This window comes from Monopterus albus, unplaced genomic scaffold (assembly GCF_001952655.1).
Source record: "Monopterus albus unplaced genomic scaffold, M_albus_1.0 scaffold335.1, whole genome shotgun sequence".
Lineage (NCBI taxonomy): Eukaryota > Metazoa > Chordata > Actinopteri > Synbranchiformes > Synbranchidae > Monopterus > Monopterus albus.
In genome coordinates, this window is record NW_018128215.1 from 520,575 (window position 1) to 532,415 (window position 11,841).

At 43.4% G+C, this 11,841-nt stretch overlaps 1 protein-coding gene across 1 annotated transcript in view; it reads left to right on the top strand.

The window, feature by feature from the left end:
- Positions 1-476: 476 nt before the first annotated feature.
- mpz (myelin protein zero) overlaps positions 477-11,841 on the top strand; it is a 14,254-nt gene continuing 2,889 nt past the window's right edge. Inside the window, exons 1-5 of the mRNA XM_020624694.1 lie at positions 477-700; positions 2,292-2,458; positions 5,693-5,906; positions 6,603-6,732; positions 7,231-7,273. Coding sequence (XP_020480350.1) covers positions 655-700; positions 2,292-2,458; positions 5,693-5,906; positions 6,603-6,732; positions 7,231-7,273 — 600 coding nt within the window. The 5' untranslated portion in view covers positions 477-654. The remainder of the gene's footprint in view (positions 701-2,291; positions 2,459-5,692; positions 5,907-6,602; positions 6,733-7,230; positions 7,274-11,841) is intronic.

Consider the following 11,841-nt stretch of genomic DNA (forward strand, 5'->3'; position numbering starts at 1 on the left):
CCCTCTTCCCTGACTGTACACAGGCAGAAGCAGGCCGAGACCCCCTGCACCGTTCCCCATGTAATGCTTACACATGAACAGTGATCACATACTGAGCGACTGCAGATGGTCATGATTCCTCCTCACACACCCTCCCAGGCGCCCACATGCGTTGATTAGCATTCCCTCTCAGCTCAAACACATCACGGTGTGAGGGTACTCGAACATATTACATTCATCATGGTGTAATGCAGCACAGTGTGCAAATTCACTCAAATGTTCCCATTGTTTATCCAGTTAATTAAGCAGCTACAGTGCAGGTGCTGCTCACCTGCATTTCTCTGCCACTTCACAAGATCATTTATGTGATTTGTTTCAATAAGAGATTAAATGGACAAGATGGCAGGAGGGGTGGTGAGCTGAGAGGAGGAATGGGCCGGGCCGGGCCCGGCCTGTGCAAGGGGTGTGGTTGGGTATAAACCAGGGGACAGTGAGTTTTCTGTTGTCCTGTTTTGAAGACCTCTGTCCTGACACCCTGCACCCTTCTACTCTTTTCTACTCTCTCCTTCTTTCTTTCTCCTCCTTCCACTCCCTCCACAGTGGGACTCTTCCTTCATAAGCTCCTGTTAGGTCTGCAGCATCAGTATTTTGGGAGCTCTGAAGAAGCCTGAAACCATGCTGACGTTTTTGGCACTGGCGTCGGTCGTGATCCTGGGAATAGGTAAGAAAAAAAACATCTTCTCTTTTTTTCTACTTTATTTTGATTAGCTCTCAGAGAAACCTGCACTGAATTTCATCTACTGGATTATCTTTGCACTGATGTGAGGCTAAAGGTCAAATGAGAACGTGATGGAGTGTTTTTCTCTATTCTTCTTTAATGCTTACCTGAAACATTCAAAAAGGTCAAAAGACTTTGTGTGAATTAATTGATCTTACCTGATTACAATGAAAAAGGTCAATAGACTTAGTGTGAATTAATTGATCTTTTACTGAAATGTAGCATCTCCCTCTACACTGGATTAATACTAAACTAAAGCATTTTAATTGATACCCTGGCATTTGCTGTATTGATTTTATCCAGAAAGGCTGTCAGGACACCTGTAGAGAATATAATTCCTTTTCTGGTGCATTATGGTCAGTGGCCCAGCAGTGTCCATCTGTGCTCCTCTCCTAAAGCAGGTGTCTCCAAGCTTGCAAAGTTAAAGAACACTAATATTGTGACTTTTAAACTGAGCGCAGACAGAGTTTTTGCTGTCAAGCAGACGGCTTTCTCTGCTCCCATCCTGTCAGATATTTGCCATTTTTGTCAGAATTTTAATTAAAAATGTCAAGCGTGATTCCATTGACAAGTTTTGCAGGGGCTGGCTGCACTAACAGCGATGGCTCAAGGACACTTGAGGCAGTGAAAGCTGTGGACTTTACTCTCTGAGTGTTAAAAGAGTCAGAAAGCATAAACACTTGGGGCATTAGTGTTTATGTGGCTGTAAAAATCTTGCTACTCATGGTGGCCTATTCACATGATTTAGCTGAAGCTGAACAATACAGAGATGAAGTTAAAATCAGAGTGGCGGGGTGCACAGCACCCAGGGGAGTTAGCGGTTGTTTGAGATGCCAAGTGCATTTTCTAGCGAAATAAAATATTGATTTTGCAAAACAAATAACACTGAACAATAAATATTATTCAAGCATAAACAGTGCACATGATTAAGGCAACATAAGCGATATTAATGGAGAAAAGGACGTTTCTTTAATTTTTAGAGACTAGCACCAATATTCCTGTTATAATCTGAATATCTCTTTAGTGCATGTGTGAATCAGTGATACCAGCAAATATATGTAATGTAAGTGGGGATTTATTTTGTTACAAAAGAGAACTAGGGCCACTGCAAAAGATTATTTGAGTTATGGCTTTTTCTTGGAATTGTGACTTTTTTTAAAGTCAGCTTTCAGAATTCTGAGAAAAATCCAGAACTCAAAGTTTTTTTTTACAGTGGCTCTAGTTCTGTTCTGTATTTTACAGATTTCAAGGAGAAGACGATATTTTGAGCAGTGCTTCGATGTGTCCTGATTACATTGGGGGCGGAAAAATATTCAGGAATATAATGAATTTGTATTGTTTGCACACTTGTCTACAGCACTGTGCATGGCCTTGTTTTACACTTTGTTTTACACTCTGCTCATTTTCTTCAGTTAAAGGTTGTAAATCTTTATTTATCTTTAAACCAAATCATGTTGAACCTGTGGATTTTTACTGCTGCAGTGTGGCTGGGTGTTTGTAAGCTAACCACACCCACCTGATTTGTGCCTCCCAGTGCCTAAGCAGTCCCAGGCCATAGTGATTTACACCGGCTGGGAGCGCCACGCCCTAGTAGGCTCCGACATCCGGCTGTCCTGTTCCTTCTTCTCCTGGCGCTGGACCTCGGAGGATGTCACCTTCTCTTGGACATACAGGCCTGACGGCTCCCGGGACACTCTCTCTGTAATATATACACCTACTCTCTCACACACACACACACACACACACACACCCTGTTTGACAGTTGTTTTATCCTCTGATCCATGTCGTAGTACTGGAACGAAAGCATGCAGTTGTGATTATCAGACAGTTGTCACAAGCAGGCAGCTTGTATAGAAATCAGTAAATTGTTACAAAAATTTAAAATTAGAGACATCCATCTTAAAGCTGCACTTGATGAGATTGTCATGGAGCTAAGAACAACAAAATGTTTTAGTGTCTTTGAGCGCATTGTTTTGGTTTGGCAGATTGCAACTTTGCCATTTTGAATCGTCTTCATCGGCCTCCTCTGCTTTGTTTTCAGTCGCATCAGGCAGCTGTTGTGGTGAAAAAGCTCTTGTTAAACCCACTTCGCACTAGCTGTCCAGTGTTCAACAGCAGGTAGAAGAAGTTTTTGACTAGATGGTGAACACAGTGGAGCATTAAGCAAATCAACGGCCAGACATTTAGTTTAAATTATTATTTAAGTGGAGATAAAGTAGAAGAGCATCCCCTCTTCTTCTTAAGTGATGAGGAAATGCAAAAACATTTTTTTTGCAGCATTTCTCTAATAATCACGAATGGATTATACCAGGCAGGCCTATCGGGCACGAGCCCTAGGGACCGAGAGGTCAGGGGTCCTCCTTGCCTATGACATTGTATGAAGTGACATATTTGTAGTTTGAATTTCACGGCGCTCAGTCAAAAGACAACCGTAAAGGCACAAAATATGACCATAAAAAGTTACAAGATGACCACAAAGAGACACACAATGATCACACAAAAGCTAAACTATAGGACCTCTCTGTGCCAAGGGGCCTATTGTCTCATAATCTGTCCATGCCAACAATGGCTACTTCTCTGAGCAAAAGACTTTTTTTTTGTTGGCCCCATCTCTACCATGCACAAACAAAAATGTAGTCAGAGGAGGGGCTGGTGTGCTGATGTCACGTTGCCTGATCTCTGGGCAGAGAACGTAAAATAAATACTGCAGCTCCCTCATCAAACTGGTGCCACTTGTGACCTTGACCTTTTCACTGCAGAGCAGACAAATTATTACACTGAGAGTAATTTGTCTAGCACTCTGCATGAACATCATCGAGGATTCCTGGTTTAACAAATCTGTCATCACACGCTCTAGTAATACACATTTTTATTCTGACACACTGTAGCTGTAACTTACTTTGGGACACAATGAGTGCACAGAAACATTCTCTCCTATAGCAGCCCGCCCTTCTGGCTGCCTCACCTGCCTCCTCCTCTTTAATTTCGCTCTCCCTGCCCTTATCATCCTGCCATCTCTCTAATCTCTCTATCTCCCCGTCCTGGCTGCGCCTCCCTTTATCCACCTCCCTTAATCTCCTTCTCCCCAGCCCTACCTTCTTTGTCCCTCCCTTCCCCTCTCATTATCTACTCCTCACACCTCCTTCGCCTTCATCTGTCTCCCACGGTGCCCTCACTTTGAAACTAGATTTCTCCTTTTTCCACTTATCTTCTGTCACTTATTCTTTTACTGCCTAGACAGATTTACAGTTTCATACATCTGTTTATTTTCACAGCACATTTGTCCTTTTAAAATGCCATATTTGACTTCTGACATGTTCCTGTGAATTGTAAGGTCATGTGTAATTCATGGAATCTGCTTAGTGTGTTTCTGAGGCGTTGAATCTTCGCTTAGACTGAAAGCGACAATTTCACAATAACAAAACTGACCTTGTGTCTGGGTCATTAACACTTACCCCGCTTGTAACCTTCATCTCATTTAGGCTTTGCCCTGAATTCACTTATCATCTGGTTAAACAATCAGTTCTTTAAACTCTAGATTTAATATGGGATGACTATCTTGCTATCTTGTTAACCAAAATAATAGTTTTTTAAGCATCTCACTTGTAGAAACATAATGCTAAACATGCCTTTCTGCAAAACATTTTTTTAGTATTTGAAAAAGATTCTGGACACAAGCAGCTGCATAAAACCATTAAAAACAGTCTGAAATTGGCTTAAAGATGCTCTAATCAATATTTATATTAACAGTGGAAGGGTTGAGTGTGTGTGATGTTGATCTTAGTAATGAACCCACTCTGCTCAGCTCTAGAGAGTTTTAGTGACTTTCAGCTCATTGTTTTGGTTTTTGAGTCCACACCTTTATCATTTTAGTTTATTCTCAGTGTTTTGACTCCATAAAGCAGCTGTTAAAAAAAAAATAATAATAATAATCCTGTGCACTAACTGCCCAAGGCCGACAAGGACAAAGTCAGCAGCTGTCTAGTGAAAACAGTGGAGTGTTTAGGTGCTAAATATCAGCTGGTGGAGACCACAACAGAGTTAAAAGAGTGAATGTTGGACGGAAACACAACTCCAGGTTAAAGCTAATGTAGAACCACATCTGTGTCTGAATCATTGATTGTATAAATATGGACAAAGCATCACCACTTCCCTCCACTATGCAAAAGTGAAGCCAAGGTATAGTGGTTGAGATGGCTGCCACCTTGGCACTTTGCAGATTCGGCGCAGTAGTGACTGAGTAGTTGAGTGACGCATCAGGCTGCCGGTCAAAGCTGTCAAATGATCTGAAATAAAAACGACCACTTGTACACACGTCAGGGTGATAATATCTACCAAAATGACTGAATCACCTCTGCAAAAGTTATCTGATTTGTACTTTGAGTTTTTAGTTTGGTTCCAGTCCCTTTTGCTAACATGGAGGCGAGGGCAGGATTTATGACCTATACTGCAACCAGCCACCAGGGGGCAATGGAGTTGCAGTAGCTTCATTTCTGGAAGCTGTCATGCATCCATACAGTTGATAGTATGAATAAGCAACTGTATGCTAAGAACTTCATACAGGGTGGTTACAGCTTCTGGTTATTCTGTTGTTGCAGGTTTAAATCAGAGAAGTCAAAGACCAAATGAACAACACTAAGAATATGACCAGATTACCAAAATAATATTGAAGTTTGATACCCAGCCCTATTTGCTGCTGCAGTTTGTGGACTGGATGTTTCTCTATGTGGCTATAAAGTACACACCAAACTTTAACCACTCTGGGGTGCAACAAACTATTAGCCTCCACAAAGAAGCAAATTTGCCTTAAATCCAATGCACTTCCATATATAACAGCCACAGAGAAAGAGTCAAATGCATGAGTTACTCCTGAGAGTAAACAGATGTCATTATGGGAACACCACATGCACAAACATTGTCCTCTCTGTCTTCCAGATCTTCCACTACACTGGCGGTGTCCCCTATGTCGACAACAAGGGCCCATTCAGGGACAGGCTGGAGTTTGTGGGGAACCCCAGCCGCCGCGATGGCTCCATCCTGATAAAGAACCTGGATTTCAGCGACAATGGCACCTTCACCTGTGATGCGAAGAACCCCCCTGACATAGTGGGCCGCCCCTCCAGTGTCCGCCTGCTGGTCTTTGAGAAAGGTAAATGGGAGATCAGTGAGATCTGTGGGGGTTCCTCAGCAAACTCAGAATCCCCAGTATGTAAAGTCTGTATTGTCTTACATCTGTGTCTGCTCATTAGCTGTCCATTCAGCCTATATGGCACATTTTGGTGAATTCTTTTCATTAGAAGCCAACTGTTTTCAGTTGTTGTTATAATCATTCCAAACTCTAGAATTAATCTCAATTTGTGCTGTGTTCAGACCTGTCGGCCTCGTTCAGAAGTCCTCGTGCTTCTTGTTAAATGAAATCAATTACAATTTGATCTCTTTCTCTAGGTGAGCTTGCCATCACTACCTCCCTTTCACTTCTGTTCTTCCTGTCACCTTCTCTTTCCATTTCTCTCTTCATTCCCCTTTTGTCTACTGTCCCTGTGTTACTCTACATTTATCTTTGATTCTACTTTTACTTTCCTTTTCTATTTTACTTTTATCTCTTATTCCTTTTCCTTCTAGCTTTGTTCCTACCCTTCCCCTCCCATCCATTTCCTTCCTCATATGACATCTTTTCTTGTCTGTTCCCCCCTTACTGTTTCTCTTTCTTCATCCCTTCCTTTTTCTTTCCTCTCAACCTCCTTCACTTGTTTTTTCTTCTGTACCTCCTATTGATTGCACTCTGCTGTACCCTCTAACACTCTTCTCTCCTCCTCTTCTTTTTTTGCCTCTCCACTATATACAGTGCCCATCCAGGCTGGCGTGATCACGGGGGCCATCATCGGGGTGGTGCTGGGCCTGCTGGTGCTCATCGTGGTAATCTACTACCTGATGAGGTTCCTGGTGGCGCGCCGCGTCTTCAGCCTCAGCGTCAGGTCAGTGCCCGGCCTATGGCCGGCGGCGCTCTGCCATTCAGGTCTGTGCCAGGGACTGGAGCTGAGGCCAGAGCCCATCCCTGGCACCGACACCTGCGTGACCAAGCTGGCATAGCTGCTCTGTCACGCTTTGATTTAGTTAGGTGTGCGAGGTTTAGATTTGAAGTTAGTCACCTGGAGAGAGACAGATAATGATCTCTCATTTAGAATTAATCTCAAAACAGAACTGCAAAGGCCCAAAGCAAGATGATTAAAAGTGCTGAAGTGAAGGCGTCTGACTGGATAATCCACTAGAACATGAAGATGTATCATCTTGTTTATACCTATCCAATCCTAGGAGACCTTAACGCATCTAGCATCTGGGAGCTGTGTTTGAGACGGCCAGTAGATTAAGATGATGTTCTCTTTATGATGGCTGCTGGCAGTGCTACCCTGTGACCACTGGAGGGAGAGATAGATTCGACATCCTGACATTGTCTTTTTTTTTGTCCCCTCTAGCAAACATGGCAAGAAAAAGAAAGAGGGATCACAGCAGAGACAGGCAAGTTCTCTCCTTTCCTTCCTCCACATCCCCTCCTCTTCCTCTGCCTCCTTCCCTCACACACTCCATCACATGTACACATCCACTCGACAACACCAAATGCAACAGCTTGGTTTGCTGTCATATTCGGGCTCTAAATAGCAAAATTAAATCCTTTTAGTGAGATTACAATAGCATTCAGTGTAGGAACGTCGTGTCAGAAGGAATATTTGTTTATTCTGTTGCAGTGCGACCACACAATAGCACACATCCAACATGACAGTGCATAACGGCACAGTTTCATAATCGCATTCCCCAATGGCAGTCCAAGCAGCTTCAGTATGTCCGCACCCATAGCCAACTCCTCCTTGCAGCAACATATCAACAACAACAACAAAATAACATGCTATTCAAACTCTGCCCAGCAAACACTAATAACAGTGTTCAAGCTGTTAAAATTCTAGTGCCGTCTCAGCGTTCGAGGTGCTTTAAAGCACCTACTATCCCTCCTCTCTCTCTCTCTTTTGTGGCCCTCACCCTTCCCTCAGCTCCCTCAGGGGGGCCAAACAGCCCGGTGCGAGTAAACAGCCGTGGGGCAAAAATCAAACCAGTGACTGTGAAATGACTGAGACCAGGTCACACCACTAATGCTGTTGCTGTATTGAATAGGACTGTGATTTGCTCACAGTGGGGAAATGGATGGGAGCTGCTGATTTCGCTCACTGGGAGTCAAATAAAAATCACTGGGCTTATTATGGTCTGGGCTGTTATCAGTGGTGTTACCCTGCTGCACGCCGAGCATTTGGGGTATTTTTCTTCTTTCTATTCCTGATGGGAGAGCGATAGCCTCAAGTGGGTGGATTAATCAGACATTTTGGTGCCTTGTATTCTTTTGTGAATACAAGGCACCCAGGCAAGTTCTGTTTGATTACGCCGTGGTAATGTGGGGGCTGGATGGTTGCGGGGGTGTATTGTAATAGACTGTACGCCTTGTGTGCTGATAATGGGAAAAAAGGGAAGTCAAGGGATTTTAGTTAAAGCATTTTCCTAAAGCAGAAATCAAGTTTGAAATAAGAGACATGCAAAGATATCTGAGGCAGAAGATCAAGGTGTTGTTGTGACAGCGTGTCATTTAGCCGCAGGTATAAGCTAATATGAAAACGAGGCATCAGCGGCTGGTGAGGAGTGCGCCATCTTGCCCAGGTGGTTCAAACCTGGGGGGCGATACCAGCCAGCCCTTCCCACTACCTCTATACCAATACCTCAAACGAGTGTTCATTCTCATCTCCCTGGAGTCTCTCCTCCTCCCTCTCTCTTCTTCTTTCCTTTCTACTGTCTTATGATTGTCAGGTTACTCTTGAGCTGCAGTCAGTTGCTCTCAAGTGCCTGCGGCGGGTGACAGTGCATATATGAATAAATAACTCGCCGCCAAAAGGACACTGAAATATTTGACAATGTTGTCATTTACAGTTACTCTTGTGCAATTCTTGGCTCAGAAGAAACACACAGCAAAAACAGCTTTTCCATTTCAGCTCACACTCCCTTATTTTTTTATTTTTATTTATTTTTTTCCTCAGAGCCAATTCTTCCTTTGTAGCTATGCCACACACAGAGAACCCACGGGATTTTATTGCGCGCTCATAAATGGTTGTTTGATCAAATAGCCCTTTTTAGGAAGCTCTGCTGACACAACACAGCTTCGTATCGTATTTGCTGGGCAAACTCCAAAAGGCTGTGGGTGAGGGGATGAACGAGGGAGTAAATGGGACAGACAGACAGAGGAACCCCGTGATGTGTGCTACTCCCCATTAGGTGGAGTTGTGGAAGAAGGGTTTACCCCACAGCTGCACACATAACAAAGTGCAAGTAATGAACACACATACTCGCACTGTACTGGAATGATAATGGAGTGCACTAGGTATTGATCTGAGCTTGCACACACGCACACAACCCTCCCATTCTTCTTTCCATCCACCAACTGCCTCCGCCCCTCACTTAACTTTACTTCACTTCACTCCCTTGCTCGCTCATTCACATTCCTTTTATCCGGTCCCCTGTCTCCCTCCCTTCAGTCGCATCCTCCTCCTTCCCCATCTCCCTCCTCTCTCTTGCTGACCATGAGAAACATCTATCTGTCTGTAATTCCCCCTTTTCTCTTCCTTTTTAACTTACTTTCTCTTGCTCTGTCAGTCGCTCCTCACCCTGCCCCATCCCCCCACCACCCTTTCCAGTTTCTCTCTTCTCCCTCCTCAGGTCTTCTGGGTTCTGATCAGCTTTGGTTCTGGACAGAAAATCGCTACCTCTCACTCTTCATCTACCTCTCAATCGCTCTCCTCACCTGTCACAGTCTCTTTTTAGTATGCAGCAGGGGACGCAGTCACTTACCTACCAGTCGACCTCCCTACCAGTCCCTCCTGTTTTGCCACTGTACCCACATTTCCAGTGAAGTGTGAGCAGCCCCTGTAACGAGGATGGTTTTGCATTTGGCCAAAGCAGGCTGGACTGTGTTTATGAGGCAGCACCCTCGTTAGTGTGGGAGCTCTTGCAATACCTTGCAGCACATACTGAGCCTACTGTGGGATGCATAGTACAATAATATATGAGAAAACGTAAGTATGATCCAAGGTAATAACACTGGATGGGCTGCACCACTGCCCCCATTGAGCAGGATGTTGGCTGCAGCCTACTACCTCAGTCGGTGTCAACAGAGTGCATGCTGCTTTTGCACAGTGCGTAATTAAAGATGATTAATTTTATAATGCAATCAATAGGCTATTATTAGCTGAAGCTTCAGGGGGTAGGAGCAGCTAGTGTGCCTTCCACTGTTGACTAACCTGATGGATTAGAGCACAAGGATTTCATGCATTTTCATGCATCCCATTCACTTCACATCAGGCCTGTAGCTCAACCTGTGCTGTTTTAAAAGTGCACAGTGTTGTGAAAACCATTATATATGAAGTCTCATTAAGCTCCATCAGATCGTTATTATGCACTTGTGATACTTTTCATTAGGTTAACTCACAGGTTAATGCACTGGGAGAGAGCTGTTGTAAAGTTAAGTGTTGCCTTGACCTTATCTTCACTGTTTCCAGTCCTTCCTGGAAGATTTGTTGTGCTCGAGTGAAGCCTCTCTTTTCCCTCCTAACCCTTCTCTCTCTTTTTTTTGTAAATTTCTTACAGATGTTTTTAGACAGTGCACAGACAATATTCAGAATGAGTGGGAGTGAATGGTTGAGCTAGCTATAAGTGCTAGTTGAGCAAATATTTTAAATTGTTGTTGGCCTTTTTTTTTAATATCTCAAAGTCAGTCAAGCGGGTCTGTCCCTGACCACAGCTACGGCAAAACAGTTTAGAAGATCCATAACGAATTAATTATTCTCCTGAACACTTTCATTATTTATTTAATAACTCAATTATATGATTTGTAAACAATTATTTCATTTCCTGGTAGTTCTCCTCTCTAAATGTGATTGGGTTCTGTGCCTTAAAGAGCAACCAGCCCTTAAGCAATTTCATTTTCTGCATTTCAATTAGTTTCCAGAGTTACTCTGAAAGTCAATCGAGTTGCAGAGACTCAGTGTGCGTAGGTGTATTGATTTGTAGGTGTCTGTGTTAGGACCAGCCTAAATTAGGGTGAAAGTGAATGTTTTGAACAAATTGTATTGTCAACAGAAGAAGACCCAAGATGTTAGATTTTCACAATTTATGCATTTAGGTAATTTATGCACAGAAAAATACAAAAAGGACAGAAAGAAAGCAGAATTTGAATAACATATTTAGTATGACACTAAGGTTAAAAAAATAAGCTTAAAAGCAGGTGCAGTTTATTTCAAAATTGAAAAAGGCTACAGTAGATCTGAATAATTCAAATGAGGTTATGGTGGCGTGTGGTGTTAAGTTATGCCCATTATTTCAGCAGTATTTAAATGACTATACTGTGTTTCAGTGTGTTGTATATCCAGACTACACAGTGAAATGTAGTCAGTTAAAATGTAACGTACTCTACACTTCTAGTCAATTTCAACACAATTCTCGGCGTCTGGAAGCTTTTCACATACAAATCGCGAAGTTCACACTTACCGGGACAAGACAAACAGGATCAGATTCAAAGATGTCATATCAACCATTCAAACCAGTACTGTCAATTCCCAGTTAAACCCCAGTCTAGTGTACACTTTGTGTGTGTGAGTGCTTGTTGTTATTGCTCAATTGTCACTCAGTTGTCACAGGTGTATGGAGCCTGCCTGCCACTGTGTCCCATCCTAACGCATGGTTACCTGTTTTGTCACCCCCTTACAGCTCTGGACACCGCCCCCTCTCACTTGCTACCCCCTCCCATAAAAGGACTGTCTCTCTACCTCCTCACCCCTCTCTGTATGTTCGACTCTCTCCTTGTACCCTTAAATGTGTTTTTCTCTCCTCTTCACACAGCTCCACCTGTCTCATCCTCTCACCTCTAACGCACCCATCTCACCCCTCCTTCCCTCCTTCTTTGCCCTCTCATTCTCTGTCTCCCTCACACTCCTTTCCTCCTGAAGTGACTCTCCTCCCCTGTTCTCCACCCGACCCCCTCTCCCTCCTCCCCCACA